At 34.6% G+C, this 19363-nt stretch overlaps 3 protein-coding genes across 6 annotated transcripts; 1 reads left to right on the forward strand and 2 right to left on the reverse strand.

The window, feature by feature from the left end:
* Positions 1 to 2543: 2543 nt before the first annotated feature.
* Positions 2544 to 7305, reverse strand: LOC112507093 (uncharacterized protein At4g15545). Its single transcript, XM_025111505.1, has 10 exons — positions 6887 to 7305; positions 6717 to 6785; positions 4596 to 4649; positions 4411 to 4474; positions 3891 to 3965; positions 3544 to 3780; positions 3380 to 3425; positions 3064 to 3142; positions 2851 to 2979; positions 2544 to 2736 (listed from the first exon to the last, which is right to left on the reverse strand). Exons 1-9 carry the CDS (start codon positions 7181 to 7183, stop codon positions 2887 to 2889), a joined length of 1014 nt encoding a protein of 337 aa, XP_024967273.1. The 5' UTR covers positions 7184 to 7305; the 3' UTR covers positions 2544 to 2736; positions 2851 to 2886.
* Positions 7306 to 12687: 5382 nt separating this feature from the next.
* LOC112505677 (protein unc-45 homolog A) lies at positions 12688 to 16826 on the reverse strand. Of its 4 annotated transcripts, XM_025109582.1 has the most exons (5): positions 16636 to 16811; positions 16443 to 16568; positions 16318 to 16374; positions 13976 to 14164; positions 12688 to 13269 (listed from the first exon to the last, which is right to left on the reverse strand). In XM_025109582.1, the coding sequence occupies exons 2-5, from the start codon at positions 16443 to 16445 to the stop codon at positions 12913 to 12915; spliced, it is 606 nt and encodes a 201-aa protein (XP_024965350.1). In that variant the 5' UTR covers positions 16446 to 16568; positions 16636 to 16811; the 3' UTR covers positions 12688 to 12912. The 4 variants fall into 4 exon arrangements, with proteins under 4 accessions (XP_024965350.1, XP_024965347.1, XP_024965349.1 ...); XM_025109579.1 differs by having other exon boundaries at positions 16318 to 16526; positions 16636 to 16826; XM_025109581.1 differs by having other exon boundaries at positions 16318 to 16549.
* Positions 16827 to 18546: 1720 nt separating this feature from the next.
* Positions 18547 to 19332, forward strand: LOC112507878. Its single transcript, XM_025112620.1, has one exon. The coding sequence runs from the start codon at positions 18571 to 18573 to the stop codon at positions 19162 to 19164; it is 594 nt and encodes a 197-aa protein (XP_024968388.1). The 5' UTR covers positions 18547 to 18570; the 3' UTR covers positions 19165 to 19332.
* Positions 19333 to 19363: the final 31 nt, after the last annotated feature.

Here is a 19363-nt window from a genome sequence, read left to right on the forward strand (position 1 = left end):
TAAATTTCCTAATTTATCTATTGATTTGTGGTTAATATTGGTTCTCACAGTTACCACAAACAACTCAGTTCTCCCTTGAATAGGCCCCTATATGTGTGTGTGTGTGTGTGTGTGTGTGTGTGTGTGATTGGGTCCACCGGTCCAGTAAGAATGAAAGTCACAATAAGAAAGGTAAAAGGGATCTCCACCATTGATAAGAGAACCACCCGATAAACACTAATGGGATATACTTGATCAATTCCCTTCTAAAGCACAATTTATGGATTGTTTTGGGATTAAAAAGTGATCAAGAGTCCAAATCCCTTCTTACACTTCTCACTTCAACTCTTATTCTCACACGATCGTATATATATGTGTGTGTATGTGTATATATATTCTTGCCAGTCAAACAACATAGTACACTGCAACACTATCCCCTTCTTTATTTTTGATTCGCCTATCTTTATGCAACACATCTATATATACATCTGTTCAATCAGGTCGGCTTCCAAATGCTTCTTCAACTATTTCTATTATTATTATAATCACAGGACTTGGAAAGAAAATTTTATGTGATTCTTTTTTTCACAAAAACTCAAAAACTTTGTCCTCAAGTAAGCCAAAAGTGCAACTTACACCTCCTACCCACACAATTTCACTATGCACCACACAGTAGCACCCAAAGGGAAAACTTTAGTTCATACTGGACAACTTGTTATACCCTGGGTATTTTAGTAATAAGTCAAATAGAGTAGACTATGGTACAAGTGTCTAATGCACTAGTACATAATTTAGGTAGTATAAATAAAGGGAGTAGACGGTTAGAAGGGTATCGATCATTTTGTAAGTCTGGTTTGGGCGTGAGTCCTAGGAGAGATTCTGGCCTCTCGAAAGCCATAAACCCTAATTTAACCATTGGATGTCCCCATTAATCATTAGATCTCTTTTGCAACTCCATCCTATTTCCCGGTTTACATCACAAGTTTTGATCACTTAAGAGTGCGTTTAGGCAGGACAGTACAGAACGACAGGATAATACAAAAACTTGTTTCGCGTCTAACGCAATATTAGACTTACCAGACGGGACCTCAGTAGGAAAAGATTGCTTTTTTTTCTGTGCCACGAAAATAGGTGGAACAAAAATCAGGAAGATGGGACCAAATTCATAAATTACTACCCATGTGAAATTAAAACCCTAAAATTTTCCATTTCACCCGACTACCTCATTATTGCCGGTCTAGTCCTGTTCGCATACCAAACGCAGCCTTAAACAACTACCGACCAAACGAACCTGGTAAATATCACGCAAAAACAGGGCGCAGGGGTAGGATGTACGCAGACCTTGCCTCTACCCCCAAGGGATAGAAAGGTTATCTTCATAAAGATCCACAGTAAACAAAAATCCGTAACGCACAACTATGATATTAGTAAATGCTAACAAGGCACTAACACCTTTATTCCAATTAAAAATCCCAATCTTCTTCCCTGCTTCTTTCTTCCCCATACCCAATTCCTTTTCTAATCACTGGTTGAGTTAATTCTAGGGATATTCTAACCACAGTAATCATAAAGATTCAAAGATAGGAGAAAGGAGAAGATAAGATGGACAATTAGAAAAATTACCATACAGAAGTAGCTTCTAAGCTCTCAAAACTAACTGTATCATGAAAAACATCACAATTGTCTAAATATTCCAATTCAAGCAACATAATCAATTCAAAGATTGAAACTCAGAGAATATCTCATCAGATCTTAAGAGAAATTCTTCACAATATAGATGGGGCATACAATATACGAGTGATGAAGGATAAATGGGCATCTCTTTCTAGGTCTTCACTTTTTGTGGGTATAATATAAAAAGCGAAACATATGCATATGACTACATGGAACTTATCTCAAAGGAAGACAAGCAAAGAATCATGCACAAACATGAACAAGACACATTTTTTGACCTTTTGCATTGCTAGCATCATCTAGGATGTCATGCAATCCCAATTATTTGATGTCGAGTTGATGTAAAACAAAATAAAATCAGCCAAAATGATTTACTCTGCATTATTGGTCACAATTATCAGGTATGAAATATAAACTGCAACCAAAGGGTCATTGGCCAAACAGTATCCAGGTTACCAGTAAATCTCTGCCTCCCTTGAAGTCAAAGGATCAAACCTCACTAAATATGAGGAGTTTGCACGAGTATTTGTTGTATATATAGAGGGGGTTCAGGGAAAAACCCCCAAAAAAATGAAAAACTAAGAAACACTCTAGTAACCTTTCATTTGAACGGTATGCACATGTGCATACCATGCACACGTGCATAAAAACAAAAACAAAAACAAAAAACAGCTTCAATTACTTGTATGCACATGTGCATACCATGCACACGTGCATAAAAACAAAAACAAAAACAAAAAACAGCTTCAATTACTTGTATGCACATGTGCATACCATCCAGATGAACAGTTACCAAGGTGTTACTCGGTTTTTCATTTTTTTGCGATCTTCCCCTGAACCTAACTCTATATATATTATATACTTAGAAGAATTATATAAACTCTTACTACAAAACTGAAACAGTCAATGGATCATCATGTCATGAATTAAGGTGCACAGTGCAGAATTGCAGATAAGATATCTAGTATCTTATATTTCATACAGGCATGAAATAGCCAAAAACTAAACCTATACAGACCTTTAGCTTCCCATTACTTCATTTAATCCTTACGACTTCATTTCCATAGATTCTTTGCCATAAACCTGATATCATGTTAGCATGGAAAAGACACAGAAGTCAAATTCTGCAATTATTGGCAAGACTGATGCAATAAACTATTTAGACTAAAGTAACACACTCAAAAGCAGGGAACTCACACTCATAAATAAAATATATATCCACCAACGATATCTTCATTGCTTGTTGCGGTTTAGCAGACCTTGAAACGACAGATAAAGATCCTTGTTATCAGTACCAAATATTTCTTCTGCCTTCCTCAGAGTCTCCTGAAAGGACAAAGTGCAAGGTAAAGAGAACGTTGGGAAAAGGAGGTGGTCGATCGGCATGGTAACAGAAGCAGTGCTACTTACCTCACGAGATTGTTTTTGAGCATTTAATTCCTTTATATTTGCCAGAAAAGCACTGAACTGCTCATAAGATAGACGGCTCCTGGGTAGAGACATTTTAACATTTTTCGTGAATCACCAATCAAAAAAGATCCTAAAGAATGTGGAAACTCCAAAAGTAACACGAGGTGCATGGATCTAGTTAATAGAACTTCCTTTTTTTTCTTTTTGAATGATTAAATAATTATCTTAAAACCATTTCAGGTTATTCAAATAGAAATTGGGATTTATAGTCCAAATTCGCCTAAACAACCATAAAAAAGCCTGTGAAGGAACTCACCTTGCTTGACGGAAGACCTCCTTTCCATCAATCTTAGAGGTACGGCCTAAAGGAAGAAGTCGTGTGAGATAGATAAACCAGATAGCAAAATAAAATAAAGTAAACACAGAACCGGCTTTTGAATGGGAGCTATTAGATTTCACGCAGGTGAGAAGCCGTCAAACCTGGTAATGGGGGACCACGAGGAGGAGAGTTTCCAGCAGAAGATTGTTGGCTTGATGAATACCATGATGACAGCGTAGTACGCCCTTCGTATTGAATTTTTGTTGGGGATGTAGCACCAGAAGCAGAATATCTTCTGGGAGATACAGTCGCAGAGATCGTCTTGGGAGTTGCAGTTGGAGTTACTCGTGCACTGATATACGGTGTCATAGAAAACCTTTGACCAGCATGCTTTGAGGCTGTAATTGGAAGAATATAATATAAATCGCAATTGGCATTAGTACAGGAGATTAAGAGGAGCCACACAACATCACACGACACTCGATCCCAAAAGAGTCAGTTTTAGTACCGTCATCAGGGATGTTTCCACCATCTATAGAACCACTAAAAGAGTGGTGCCTTCTATAGCCATTTGTCTCCTCTTCTGTAGGGTAAGAACAACATTGGGAGAGCACATTACAACCACATGGAAGACAGAAGACAGTTGGAACACTAAAGGGGTGTATACTAAACACTTACCTTGGTAAGCGCTTACCGGTTCAATAATCTTACCGGGTGAATATAACAAGGACCGAGAATCTTACCGGTAAGAGGGACGGGAAGGATCACCTTACCCGGTAAGTGAGGGTGATGACTCTTACCCGGTAAGCGCTTACCGGGTTATAAACATTACCATCAATCCATTTTGATGGTCAGGAATGTTACCCATAAAGTAAATGAGAGTAGTAAATCTTGCGGGTAAGCGTTTACCAGGTAAGCATTTGGTTAACGGTTCCTAAATTTGTGAAATAAAGGGATACCAACAAGGATCATTACTTATCTAAGAGACAAAGAAGTGCAGGATATTTCCAATCAAACCCATGACTTACCTTTAACGGGATATGCTCTGGGAGCAGATTGATCATAGGTGCCTATATCTACAGTTGTTGCTTGCTGAGGATAGAAATTATTGAAAGGTTAGAGCACAAATTAGAGTTTAGCATCAAACAGGGACAGCATGATCAATGAAATGCAAGGTGGAAGAGAAGACAAAATAATAGCACAACAATCTTACAGTCGAATCATTGTCATTCAATGACTGCATTAATTGTCGCTTGAAAGTCTCCAGCTGTCAAAAATATAACATATTAGATACACAGTATGCATGCAAAAAACTATGATCCTCTCATTGCCATATTTGAAAAGAGAAGTGAACCATCAAGCAGATAAGTAGATTGAACAAGACTTGGTTTTTAAATTATGTGTCAAATATCCTAAACTCCATCACTGATTCCCGCAATGGGTACCCTTTCAACGAATATATGTATGCCGACAGCTCTTGGCAAGATTATAGAAGAGGCCATGCACATGAGAAAACAAGCACAGGTGCACACATAATGAGTATGTAACAATGTTTAATAAAGCCAAGTCACAATCAAGTTAGCAAAGGGGTGCTTCTTTGTTAAAATCTACAAAGGCGCAATCAATTATTTCTTCTGAAGCAGGATTTCGAGAAGTTTAGAATTATGCGAAGCAAGTTCAAACAATTCAACCACAAAAGACTAATCTTGAAGTATATTTAGCTGATGGGTGCCATATATGTCCACAATTGGCAGCCAATCTCTTTTTGACACATTGGATTGGTGAAGGGAAACCAATCCAAGTAACGTCTATTGTCAAAATTGGCATGTGATGTTTTTGCTCCCTACAGTAGCATGAGGCCAAATTCAAGGTTAAAATTAGAGTAAACTCATGCATATCAAGTCTTGTTAACAGTTGAGACTGTACAAGTCTTGTTTTGTGGAGGGACTGCCTTAAAAACATTCCTGGTGTTTAGAAGAAAAATCAAATTTGTTTTTGACCTATAAAATTTTATTTACATTTGTTTTCTAACAGTTTCTACCTCATCTTTCATTCAATTTCTGTAGGGAGCAAAAATGCCAGCTACAATTAATCTAATCCTTTTCTTGATCATGTTATGAGGTTTGTTATTTTTGTTTACAACTTTACTGTATTTTTCTTAATACTTGAGTTGGTCCTTGTTTCTTTTTTTTTCCTAACATGTTTCATGTTTGATCCATGTTTCATCTCAAGCATACTAAAAGCTTCACCAATTCATGAAAACCATTTTGCTTGGATATTTGAGAATTTTGACCTAACAATGTTTCATCATTTCATGTTTAAGTTTTACTTGAATTTAAGAATGTTTAAGCGAAATTTGAAAATGATGTTATTGTTGGACTTTGTTATGGTTGGATTTGTCTAAATTAATTTTCAACTTATGGCCAAGGTGTGGTGCATATTTTTTGGTCCGGCTTGAATCAAGGTTGGAAATGGAATATAATTTTGATGGATATTTTTGAGATATCCAGGCTCTCAATTTGAACTCGAATCAAGCGGCTTAATTGAGCATGGTTTCTAAAGGATATTTTCGAGCTATTTGAGCTCCAGCCTACATCATGAAGGCTCATCGAGCTAACGAATCAAGTTTAAGTTTAGCTTATAGTCAAGCTCAAGCTCATTTGCAGGCGTATATTGGAGTTTCCATAAGCTCTTACACTAGCGCCTATGGTTGATGGCATAGATAAACCATTAGTTCCAATTAAGCATTCGGTTTGATCAACTCAAACTAAACCAAAGTCATATGGAGAAAGAACAACGATGAGTGGTGATTAAGATAATAGTATTCGTCAAATACATAATAGGCAAATAAATATTGCTCTATCCAGCACAAACTAAGTAGTCATAAACTGGCAGACAACCACTTTTTAACGTTTGTCTTTAGCATAATTTAAGCTTTTAGGGATCATTTATATCTGCAAGCATCCGAGCTTTCGAGAAGGGGAAAGACTGGCATTTCACAGACTTAAATCCATTTATTATGAAAAAGTACAAATACATGGACATGAATCGACAAATGAGAGGTATTTCATCATCTATGGATATCGTGGATAATCGAGTTCTCCTTAACATATATCAGATGCTAAGCATAAACAAACTGTATCACAAATTCCACCAACAACATAAGCTCCATACTAACTTTCATAAAGTCATTCAGACATTGTTCCAGATAAAGATAAATAGTTGTCAAATTACTCGCCGTTCAAATAATACGAGCAACAGGACTATATCATGTTAGAAATGATGAATTCGCCATTGTAAAATTGCAAGCACGAAAAGCAATCTAAATTCAAACCTTAGATAAATCGCGCCCTAACTTCTTAGTAGCCATAGCCAACGAATCTCTCTCCTCCACAAGTTTCGACTTCAATCATCAAATAAAACAAAATTTTAAGTACAACTCTGAAGCAAAATAACACGAAATGCAAGAACAATTAACAGAAGTAATTAAAAAAAAGCAACTACATTGTCTTCAAGTGTAATCTGCAACCGCAATTGAACATTATGACATGTTTGTTGAAGCTCGGAGACTTTTCCTTCGAGTTCCATTATAACCCGATCTTTCTCGTTCAACTTATGCCTCAACCTCCCTGCCTCCGACTCCAATTTAGAAACGCGTGATGCAAGCGCCATTGAAGTGATCTTCCGAGCAAGATCTAACTGATCGTAAGGATCCGTGGGGATCACAGACAGTATCTCGTCCGGTAGGTTAAAATCCGGTCCGCCTGCCGTACTAACCGTGCTGCTGTGCTCCGACATCATCGACTTCTTGATAAAAACCCTAATTCAATTTCCCCCAATTTGGTCTCTCTGATAAACTGAATCCAAACCTAATCGCTGTAGAAATTTGGCAGCAGCCTGTGCATATTCTTGTACGAATTAGGTTGCAGGTGAAAGATACCCAACAACGACTTCGGACAAAACTCTGGAGAATATAATATGAATAAGTTACAAAAATAGTCCTCCAACTAACTCTCATATTACACTTTTAGTCCAGTGAATTTATTTTTTCACTTTTTTGTTCAAAATTGGATATTAATTACCTAAATGATATCGTTTATATTCTTAGGGTTGTGTTCTCGTTAAACCATTATGTTTTCATGAGATCCGTAAAACCACAAAAATTACATTGAACCTTCAAAGCAAAATACTGTGAAAGTACAAAAAACGTATTTTCATGTGAAGGTTTAGTGTTAATTTATGGTCTCTCACATGATCTCAAGTCTATATCCATAACAACAAAAAAATGTGTTTACAAGTTACAACTCATGAAGTTGATTTTGCTGTTATACTGAATCTTTTTATTGTCTGCTACTTGTTTTTCTCGTAACGGTCTAAAAAACTAAGATGATGATACAGATTTTGTCATAGACAAACAAGTAACAGATAATATATTAAAACATATGCAATAATCATGCAATTAATGAACAGAAAACTCAGTTAAAACAGTACAAAATTTTAAAAATTGATAGCAAATATAAACAATTTTAACTTCAAACATTTGAAATATGAAGCTTATGTATTTATTATTTTCATATGCTTAAAGTACGAAGATTGGGATTTTTAATGCACGTTACTATCATTTTAACATGGTAGACCATTTTCAACAAAGACATCAAATACTAAATTTGACACCAAATTACTTCAATAGAGACACCAAAATTAGTGTAATAAATAGTACTATATCATTTTAGTAGGCATGGCAACGGCACGGGGATGGGGTGGGTTTTGTAATCCCCGACCCCCGGTTTTTAACAACAGTCCTTGGTCCCTGAAGGGTATGGGGATTAACATCTCGTCCCCGGTTAAAACCTAGTCAAACCTTGGTCAAACTTCGGTCCCCATTCCCCAACCTGGTCCAGTCTCATATTTTCTAATATAAATACTCTTGAAGTCCAACAGCAACAGAGACCAACTATCAGATTTCCAAAGCCCGAATACTTATTAAATGAATATTAGTATACCGGGTACGAGGCGGGGGTACACCAGCCCTAGCCCCACCCCCGGTTTGAGTCTATCGGGGATCCCCGGTCCTGAAACCCGTTTTAGCAGGGAATCCCCGTTCCCGTTCGGGTCGGGTGAGCCGGGTTCTCCACCGGGTCGTCAGGGCAAATCATCATTCTTACATTTTAGTGTAACATCATTTTGCTACATCAAGTTTTACACCAATATGAAAAGATAAAAATTAATACATCTGAATCTTAAAGTTTATACCATTGAAGTAGATTTATTGTTTAGATCAAAATTTATGGAAACGGTATTACCCATTTAAGATGTCATGTGATCTTGTTTTCTTCCAAAAAAAACGTGTTAATACCAGTGGATGATGGATTGTTTTGTCAAAAGAATTCACTAAATGGACTAAAACATGTAAAATAAATAAACATTAAACTAAAATGGAAATCATGAAATAGTATAGGGACCATTATTGAAATTTACTACAATAACATCAATATTATAATATTTTATCCCAATTTCGTTTTTGAATTTTCTTATTCCCTCCAAATAATTGTATGCGTTTAAATTAAAGAAATTCAAATGGGTCCAAATTTTATTTCGATTTATAATTATAAAAAATTGTATTAAAAAATAACGTATTTTATATTAATTTCTATTTTTAGTAATCTATACTATATTATAAAGCATTTGATAAAAACTTTTTAAAACCATTATTTATGCATGAAGGATTGTGTATTAATGCATATTACTTAAAATTTAAGATTACAAGTAAATTGTGCATAAGTACAACTTATTAAAGCTCAATTTTTGAATTCGTATAACTAACTGCAGATAAACATAATCAAATACAGGATAAACATCTCGTTTTAAATATAATTTTTTTAAAAATATAATTAAGATTAATTATTTAGTTATAATAGAATAATTATCTTTATAAAATTTTATTGTTAAGCCAAAAATAAATTACTTCACTAAATCGTAAAACATTATTTTTTCTCAAAACCACATAAATCATATTATATCAACATAGACAAAAAAAAAAAACGAAACATTAAAATAAAGATATATCTCGTTGCATTATACGAATACCCTTATAATATATTTTTAAAACATTTGATTGGTACTTAAAATGTAAAATCTTAAACATTTAAATATTTGGATAACCTGTTCATGTATTAACCGGTTACGTTATTGATATAACGAATGAATATTATAGATTTTTTTTATATAAATTGAGTTTAAATAAAAAAATTAAATGCTCATTCATTCCAACAGAGAACCCAACAACCCAAGTAGGGCAGACATCATCCCCTTCCCCATCTTCAAACAAGAAGTCATCTTTATTTTCGCATAAAGCTGTGAATATGGTGTCTGAGATTGCTTATAAAAATAATTTACTGATTTATTTCGATGTGGTACTGTTAATAAACACTTTTGAGTGTTTGGATAAACAACTTATACCGATGTCAAACCGGTAATAAGGAGTTTTTGAATAAATTAAACTCTTATGACTTATAATAAGTTGATAAGTGTTTTTGTAGAAACGCATTTCTCAAACACCCTTTAATATTAAGAGATTTGGTAAGGAAGATGAAGTAATGGGAAGCTGCTTAATCTGGGTTCTTCAGTTTATTATAAAAAATCTAATAAAAAACTAAAAATATATATAAATTTTGAAACTAATTTTATATTTAAAAAATCCACGACATCATCTACATCAGATAAAAAATACATGTCATTCGTTACGTCAACAATGTAACCGGTTAATACTTGAACCAGTCACTTGGATACTTAATTATCGTCAATATTGGTGCTCACACATGCATCGTTAGAGATGCACAAAGCTTGGGTTTCTTTATTCTTGAGCTCAGAACTTCAAAACCCATTTTTAATGAGCAAAAAAAAGGCTCAAGACTTTTTTAGCCCCAAGTCGAGCTAGACCTGACTTTGGGGTTGAAAAAAGACTTGATTAGACTTCTTTTTTGAGCTTAACCGGACCTTTCAATTTGATCGGGCTAGATCTGCCCCTAAGATTTCGGCATGATCTAAGTAGAGGTGTTCAAAAACCTGACCAACCCAATCCAACGCGAAATAACTCAACCAGAAGCAACTCAATGTCTAATCGAGTTGTAAAATCTTTAAACCGTAGGTAGTGGACTGATAGTGAGTTATTTTTATTTGAACTCAACCTAGTCCACTGAAACTGATATTCTTTTATCTCTTAGATTTAATATGATTGTTGAGTCTCTATTAATACGTAAAGGAATTACATCATCACGTACCTTCAACATATACATATATTTTCAATATATCCTCCGTCTATGTATAACTCATTTGTATATATGTTCAATAATTGTGAACACACACATACACATGTATATATATACACACACACACACAATTGAGAAAATTAATTGAACGTTATGTAGTTAAAAATTTAAGAAGTATATAGATAAGTTGTACCAAATGGTTGATGATGAAAAATATATTATGAGTAGACCATAGAAAACACCATATTCAAGATTAGAATAATATTTTGATGTACTAAAATATCAATCCTACCAACTCGTATGGCTTGGGTTGGTTTGGGTTGTGATTTTTCAAACAACAAGCATTGGATTGAGTTGTTCAAATATCTTCAACCCGATCAACCAACAAATGAATTACCACTCATCATAATACTGAATGAATTACCCAACAAATGGCAAACAATTCAGCTGTAAATAGTAAAACATGTTTATATCACTTGGACATCTGAAAACCAAAAGTCTATACTCAGCTGTAAATTCTAAAACATAAACTAAACAAATCCATAACATAATACCAGTGTGTTTAATACAGGCCATACCCATAATTTCTTCAAATGATGACACCATTTGACTATAAGAAAAATATAGAGAAAAAATTGCAAACGATAGCACCGTTTGACTATAAAAAACAAATATACGATTTTTTTTTCAAACGGTGACACCATTTGAGTAACAAAATGGCACTAATAGGACTCAAACTTAGTCTGGGGTGGAACAAAAGTCTTGCAAACCAACTCTATCAAATAAAACTTGTTCTTAATGTAGTTCCAAAATACATACAATGGCACACAACAAATTCATATGGTTGCACCTTTTACGAACCTAATTTTTTTACTTTTCGACAGAGGAATAATACAGTGATACATGCCACCATATGCACCACTATAGTATATATGTCCCAACACATGACCCCTCATATGTAGTCACAAACTCAAAATATCTCAATGTGAAACTCATTTTCATATAGTAAACATTTAACATGCTTTAAAGCTTTAAAACACAAAACATACATAAGGGGAAATCTGTGAGAAGCAAAGTTATAGTAAGAAGCGTAAGAGGAAATCTGAACCCTTGATCACCTTTAATCTAAAATCCAACCATGAATCACGCTTTATACGAAGATTGATCTGGTACATCTCGATGAAAACTGTTCTAGTATATAAGGATGCTTAATGGTTGGTTTAAAGAAATCATTTTCTCTGCTCCTCTCTATGAACCAAAAGATAAAACGATCAAAATGTCTCTTTATAAACCACACAGTAAAATGACTAAAATGTCCTCACATGAAAGCAGGGACGGACTTATGTCTAAAGTGCAATGATGTGACGGGAAAAACCCCGCTCAAAGATTGTTATTTTCAAATATTATGGCTAAAAAGAATTTTGTTTACTCCTACGTCTTTATTTCTCCGGTCATTTATGACGTTTCCTAGTTTGTTCTACGAAACCCCTACTCCCTCACTTGATAGTTGTTCCATCACACATTGATTGTTTTATTACCGCTAGTTCTTATAATCATGCTACAATTATAACGTTGGTCGATGGTTTTATTAAATATATCTCAAATTTATGTTCTTTCAGTTTAAAGATCAATCAATTCACCTAATATTAATAGTATGATTTGCTATTCGATTCACCGATATGATAAGAAAATATGAAACCGAAACTTACATTTGTCGGTTAATCGAACTGTTAAACCCGCAAACTGAATAACCACAAACACCGTTGTGATTCGTGTGAGTTATTGGTTTCAGATTTTCTTATGCCTTAGGGCCCCCACTCACTAAGTTTATAGATCCGTCATTGCTTGAGGGGCATACGGGGGCACTCGATGGGAGGGGCTTCATGAGACTGTCAAAGGAAGGGACCAAATCCATAAGATAATGCAACCAAAATGAAAGGATTTGTTACTTCTAAACTCGAGGAACGATATCTAGAATTTGAACAAATCACAGGGGCAAAAAAGGTAATTAACTCTTCTTTTTTATATTACAAATTATTATAGGAATGCATACAACTTTATTCACAAATGAATGTCAAAAAATCAACATAACAGCAGTTTACCACCAAAGCTGAATTCATGAAGAATTTCATCATTTATGCTGCTCACCAATCAAACTGTACAAGACTACAAGATATAATCTCACCTTCATCCTCCATTTCACCATATGAAAAGGGTTGATGGCCAGGGGTATAATAGTAAATATACTATGCTTTTATACTTTTACTTTACCGACCTTACACCGATATTCTTTACACGAAACCGATACTGCGGTTGAGAATCTTCATCATCGTCTTCATCATCTTCACTGCTATCATCTTCAACCTTGTCCCACCTCGAGTAATCGAGACGAGAATGCCCTTTCGGCTTCGGAATTTCCTCCTTGATTAGGCTTTGTGTTTGAGGGGTAGAGACGGTATTTACTACGCTTTTTTGCGGGTTGCTCACCTCAGTCTTGGGCGCAGGTCCTGCTATGTCGTGGCTATCATTTCCAGCTACTCCTACTGAAGCACATTGTTCATCTTCCTCATCATCTTCTTCTTCTAGCTCGGCTTCGGCCTCGGGTATTGGAGCAAGAGACTTTCCTTGAGCGGAAATACAACGATATTTAACAACGGTTGCATACCAGACCAAACCAAACAAACCAAGTAAGGGTCTGCCTGTCAGCGGCTTAATGAGTTTGATGGGACTCACCTATTCGGTCGGCTATACATAATTGTTTGGTAGTGGCTTAATGATATCAAAAGTGACTTATTCAGTAAGCTTCTAGGATGGAGCTTTATGCAGAAAGCCAAGGTTTTTTTTTTCCAAACATGTCCCTCCCAATTAAAAAACATGCTCCTTCCATCTATGAAAAAACTCTCAAACAAAAACTTCTCAATCTACACTAATCAATAAGACAGGTTTATCCTTGAAGGACTCAATGGAAAACTAACCACACAGCCCCTAAATCCCACTGCAAGGTAGGGTGCACTCAACCGTCCCCTCCACCTATCTCTCCAACCAAGTTCACTTTTTAGCCACTTTTGAAACCAAATTCCCGTTTTAGCCAAAGTTCATGCATTTGCGTAAAACCTATTTTCAGATTAACAAAAAAAGAAAAAAAAAATCCTTACGCAAATGGGGATCCTTAAGCAAATTTGCATAATTTTGATCTGAAAATAGGCTTTACGCAGATGCGTAAGCCATTGTGTAAACTCCCCCAAAAATGGGGATTTGATTGAAAAAGTGGCTAAAAAGTGAAAAGAATGAAAATTTGAGCTACCAAATAGTATGGAGGGAGTACCAATTGTGTCTTTAAACGGGCTTCGAGATTTTGATACACTTCTGACGAAGGATTCAACTCAATGAGCCGGTTTACATCAAATAATGCAGAGTGGTACTCCTTGAGCGTAACCAGTGTTTGAGCCCGCAACATCAAAGCACCCGTATGCTCATGATCAAGCTCGAGAACTGAAGTACATTCCTCTGCTGCCTATGATGATAAACCAAAATGTCGGTCAACTATGACTAATTCTCAAATTACGGATTAAACTATTAAATGTGATAATTAGATAATTGAAGTGTTATTACACTTGTAAGATGTATCAATAAACAACCAATAATGGGTCCGATCAATTCTTTGAATAACTAATTGTTACAAGTTACAACTCATAGTTTTCGTGGAACTGAAATGTATGATTACTCATCGATTATTGATGCCAATAGAAATCTATGATTGCTCATCAATAACTCGAATAAAAATGCATGATTAATCATCAATTATTGAAGGGCATTTCAGACAATAACCATGCATGAATACCCTTCATCTATAGTTCAATAGAAGTGTACGATTCTTCAACAATTTATGACAAACTCCCCTAAATTCTATTTGCTCATTGCTTTTGTTTCATAGGACGATGTAACATTCCAGGCCAACCGTTCTAGATATTATCTGATTTGTCCACACCTGGACTCACGGTTTTAAAACACGTTTGACAAAACCAGTCCCTTATAAGGCAACTTGCGTTCCCCTCCCCAACCAATGTGGGATCTTATAGACAGTGTGTTATTTACTACTTACGAAACTCACAAGTATGCTTATACTTCCATTTGTCCATATTAGAAAAATCCTACTTTCCTTTCAGACATAAAAAGAAAATATTTTTGGCTTCCCCAATTGAATTCTTGTAATATTAAGCAGATTTGATTCAGGTTAGTCACCTAGAAAGATTATGAAGATGGGTGGACCGATCAAGTTCAACTACATCGGGAGAACCCCATCAAATTGCTCTTCAAAAGATGCTTAGAGCAGAAAAGAGGGGTCCAACATATATTTAGGACAAAGTGTCCAAGTCTAGCCAATGTCGGACTCTAAGACACCCCTTCCAATGGAGGCTATACGGGCATAGATGTNGGGGGGGGGTCCAACATATATTTAGGACAAAGTGTCCAAGTCTAGCCAATGTCGGACTCTAAGACACCCCTTCCAATGGAGGCTATACGGGCATAGATGTACTAGAGTGCCAGTCCCAAGCACATATATCCCAGATGATAGACCTGACTCTGATACAATATGAGAATATGTGGAACCCCATTAGATTACTGTCCAAAAACACCCTTGAGGAGAGAAAGGCAGAGAGGGTTACAACCCATATTAAGAGAAAGTGTCCAAGTCTAGCTTATATGGAACTCTATAAAAGGTTCTTGATATGACTGTCAGAATCTTAATGTGCAACGCTGTAATACTCCTTTAAGCCCATGGAACTTGCAATACTTAAAAACGTTCAACTATTTCTCAAATATCTCAAAGTAACATCAAATGAAGGAATCATTAACACTAAACACCCAAATCAAGGCCATCAGATGAAAGAATCCTTAACACCCAATTCAATGCCGTCCAGATGAAGCAATTATTCCTTGAAATTTCTGAAAGAAAAGAAATACTTGCACTTCTAGTGGGAAGGAAAAGGTTGCTACTTACAGGGCCATGGGTACAGACACACACACACACATAGAGGAAGGATCATGCGAGAAGTTAAACATTTTGCAAGAAGACGAGAAGTTTCAATATCATATATGATTGATTACACTCTTCTGGGTGTGTTTAATCATGTATGATTAGGCGTCTATGTATTGTCAATGCAACATGTGTTTAATCATATATGATTAAGATTGAGTATCATTCCTGTAATCATATATGATACTGAAATTTCTCGTCTTTTTGCAAAATGTTTAGCTTATCGTTTGATCCTGCCTATTTAAAAGAATAAGAGAAGGGTTGAATCAACTTTACCCCGGCGACCTGCTACACACTTTTTTGGCTGTTAATGTAAAATCACATATGATTTTGCACGTGATTAGACTGTTTTCGTATTCTCTTAGATAGTTAACATTCTCATTTGATCCTCCCCCCACACACACATATAGATATATGTGTGTGTATCAAGGTCCCACATATGATTGACAAGTGCATGAAGATTCAAACATATCAGTGAGAATTCAAGTGGCCAAAAGATCCAATATCTAAACTTCATTCAACAATTCGCTCAATTTCTATATATATCTCGAAGTTCAGATTAAACCAACAAAATGATAATCTAGCTTCTAATACTAAATACTTTATACTAAACAAACCCATAAAAGTACCTTTTTGAAATGGTGGAGTTTGAGAAAACAGGCGGCTCGATTGCTATGGAGTGCGATCTTTTGTGGGTTAGTCTTAGCTATAGAAAGAGCTTCCGTATAAAACCCTAGGGCTTCTTCGTACTTACCATCCCTGTACATCTGATGCGCTCTTTCTATCTTGTTCATTGCTTCCCACTTCTCTTAATCCGTTCTTCGATCTACTTATATGTCTGTATCGATTGGAAAACATCATCTGATAAACATGAGAAGCCCTAACATACGACGATTACAAACCTGATCGCAAATCAAAACTTAAAAGAAGAAGAAGATGATTCGTACCTAATTGAAATTGAATTGAATTAAATTGATGAGGAAGTGGAGACGTGGAAAATTGAATTGAAAAAGCAAGGGTAGATGATGATAGAAGCAATAAATATGAAGAATTTGGGATAACTTGAGTATGAAATCAGCTTGGAGGATGATGATTTTAATGGCGGCCGGCGATTGATTTTGCCACCTGGTCTCTTCCACCGTTTTTCTTATTTTGAAAATTTTCCCAACAACATCAACCCTACATAATAATATTTTGCAGATCCAGAATATTTATATATACTTCGTTCAATGTATCATTACACATTTTTATTTCAGTATTTTGTTTTTTTATATTAATATAATATAATTTTATATGATTTAAAAAAAAACAATAATATTTTTATTTTTGAATAAAATATAAATATAAAAATATTATAAAATTTTGAAAAAAATATATATCGATATCAATATTAAATGAATCTTTTTAAAAATTATTATGTTTTGGTGTAATTTCTTTAATTCAATTTTTTTAATTATAATTTAATTTAGATTTACTAACAAAGAAATTTAATTTAGGTTTAATAATATATTTTTTTATAAGATGACAACTAAGTATTCTGTTATAACTCAATAATTATCGTAATTATATTTTAGATTTTTTATATTTAAAATGAGATGTTTATCCAATATTTGATTATGTTTATCTGTAGTTAGTGACATGAATTCAAATATAAAGCTTTAATAAGTTGTACTTATGCACAATTTACTTGTAATCTTAAATTTTAAGTAATATGCATCAATAAACAGTACTTCATACATAAAAAATGGTCTTTAAGAATTTTTGTCAAATGTTTTATAATATAGTGTGTATATATATATATATATATATAATAAAAATAAAAAAATTGATAAAATTTTTTAAAAATTATTTTATACATATAAAATATTATTATTTTAGAACATTATGTTTAGCTTATGCCTTAGGATTAGTCGAAATACCCATCCTATTATTGATATTATTATTTTTATCATTTATGCATCATATAAACATACACAAGTGACACATTTACAAAAACAATTTATTTAATTACTGAAACAAAAAAAATGCCTATTTCAAATACTATATATTGAGTAGTGCAAATTAGATGAAAAAATAGCGTACTTTAATTTGATTCTTATTTTGCGTAACGTATTTTTAAAATTTTTATTTTGATACCTAAGATGTAAAGTTTTAAACATTTAAGTTTCTGGATAAATAGTTACCATGTTGATGTGACGAGTGATGTGGTATCCAGTTAATATTTCAACAAATAATACTGAGTTGAATACCACATCACTACCCACATCAACATGGTAACGAATTACCCGGTACTTAAATGTTTAAAATTTTACATCATAGGTGTCAAAATAAAAGTTTTGAAAATATATTACCTAAAATATGAATCAAATTAAAGTATGTTATTTTTTCATACAATTTGTCCAATTAAATATGTATAAAAGTTTGAGTCTAATCATATATTATTTTAAAAAATATTTTACAAATTAAACTAAATAAACATGAAAAAGAACAGAAATCAGAGACAAAATAATATAAAAAAATAAAACCAAAAAAAATATTATTATTTTATATTCATCTAAGTCATTCGTTCACGTGCGACACGCAAATAGACATGATGGGTGATTCATCGTCACGTGATATTATTTCAAAATGACCCATTATGTGACAAAAAGAAAACTATAGGGGGTTTAAGTTGTCATTTTCATATCCATAAGGGTCACTTCATCCCAATTCATCATAGTTCAAGGGCAAAAAATGAAACTTCTACAATTAGACCGTTGGAAAAAAAAAATTCAAATACCCATTTCAACGCTCCTCTTCTGTTCAAACCGTTCATTCTCTCTCTCTCTCTCTCTAAAAAATCGATATTAATGGCGGATGAAAGCATCAACAACACAATACTCATGGATTCATCGTCGAAGTCGCTACACCCACTTCACGAAATCGCGATGACTCCAACCCACAAGCTTCTGTTAAAACAATGGCTGAAAGAAGAAGAACTGATTCTGAATCGAATCGCTCTCAAAGAAACCCAAATCGATGCTACTCGAAAAGAACTAACTCATCTCTACTGTTTCTTCTTCCTTTTCCATTCGATTTCTCTAATCATCCTCTTCAGCAGTTCATCTTCATCTTCTTCGTTCACGGGATCGGGATTCTGCAACAGATCGTGGATCCCGTCTCTGTGTTCGCTCCTCTGTTCTCTGGGGCTGATCTGGGCCGTTCGTTATAAGACGGAGGTCGAATCGCATCTCGAGAAGCTGCTGGAGAGGGAGAAAGAAGACGGGAAGTTATTGGGGAAGTGTGTGGAGGAATTGAAGAAGAAGGGATTGGAGTTCGATTTGTTGAAGGAAGTAGATGCGCTTCGAAGAGCGAAGAGTTTGCGGGTTGAAAACAAAGGTGTGAAGAAATGGTCAGCAAGGGATTTTGTGACACTTTTCTTCTTTACTGTGTCTTGTTTGGTTCTTGCTCTTACGAGGGTTATTCTCTGCAGCTGATTTTACGAAACGGGTTATCGATTTGAGGGGTTTTCGTTTGATATCGGGTTCGATTCGATCTCATTTGATGTTGGTGTTTTGACAGAAACTGTTGGTTTCTGGGTACATCTTTTTGTTTGATTGCAAAATATGTATACTAAGGATCAGATTCAGTTAGTAATAATGGAATATTTTGATTCAGAAATGGTGGGTTTTTCAA

This window comes from Cynara cardunculus (assembly GCF_001531365.2).
Source record: "Cynara cardunculus var. scolymus isolate 2C chromosome LG 2, CcrdV1, whole genome shotgun sequence".
NCBI lineage: Eukaryota > Viridiplantae > Streptophyta > Magnoliopsida > Asterales > Asteraceae > Cynara > Cynara cardunculus.

Coding starts and splice junctions, on each gene's coding strand:
- LOC112507093 (XM_025111505.1), bottom strand. CDS start 7,183: ATGATGTCGGAGCACAGCAGCACGGTTAGTACGGCAGGCGGACCGGAT. Junction 3,143..3,379: donor GAGGTCTTCCGTCAAGCAAG/GTGAGTTCCTTC, acceptor GTCTCTACCCAG/GAGCCGTCTATCTTATGAGC. Junction 2,980..3,063: donor CTCAAAAACAATCTCGTGAG/GTAAGTAGCACT, acceptor TTGTCCTTTCAG/GAGACTCTGAGGAAGGCAGA.
- LOC112505677 (XM_025109579.1), bottom strand. CDS start 16,482: ATGAACAAGATAGAAAGAGCGCATCAGATGTACAGGGATGGTAAGTAC. Junction 14,165..16,317: donor AACTCCACCATTTCAAAAAG/GTACTTTTATGG, acceptor TTATCATCATAG/GCAGCAGAGGAATGTACTTC. Junction 13,270..13,975: donor CCCGTTTAAAGACACAATTG/GTACTCCCTCCA, acceptor GCTCAAGGAAAG/TCTCTTGCTCCAATACCCGA.
- LOC112507878 (XM_025112620.1), top strand. CDS start 18,571: ATGGATTCATCGTCGAAGTCGCTACACCCACTTCACGAAATCGCGATG.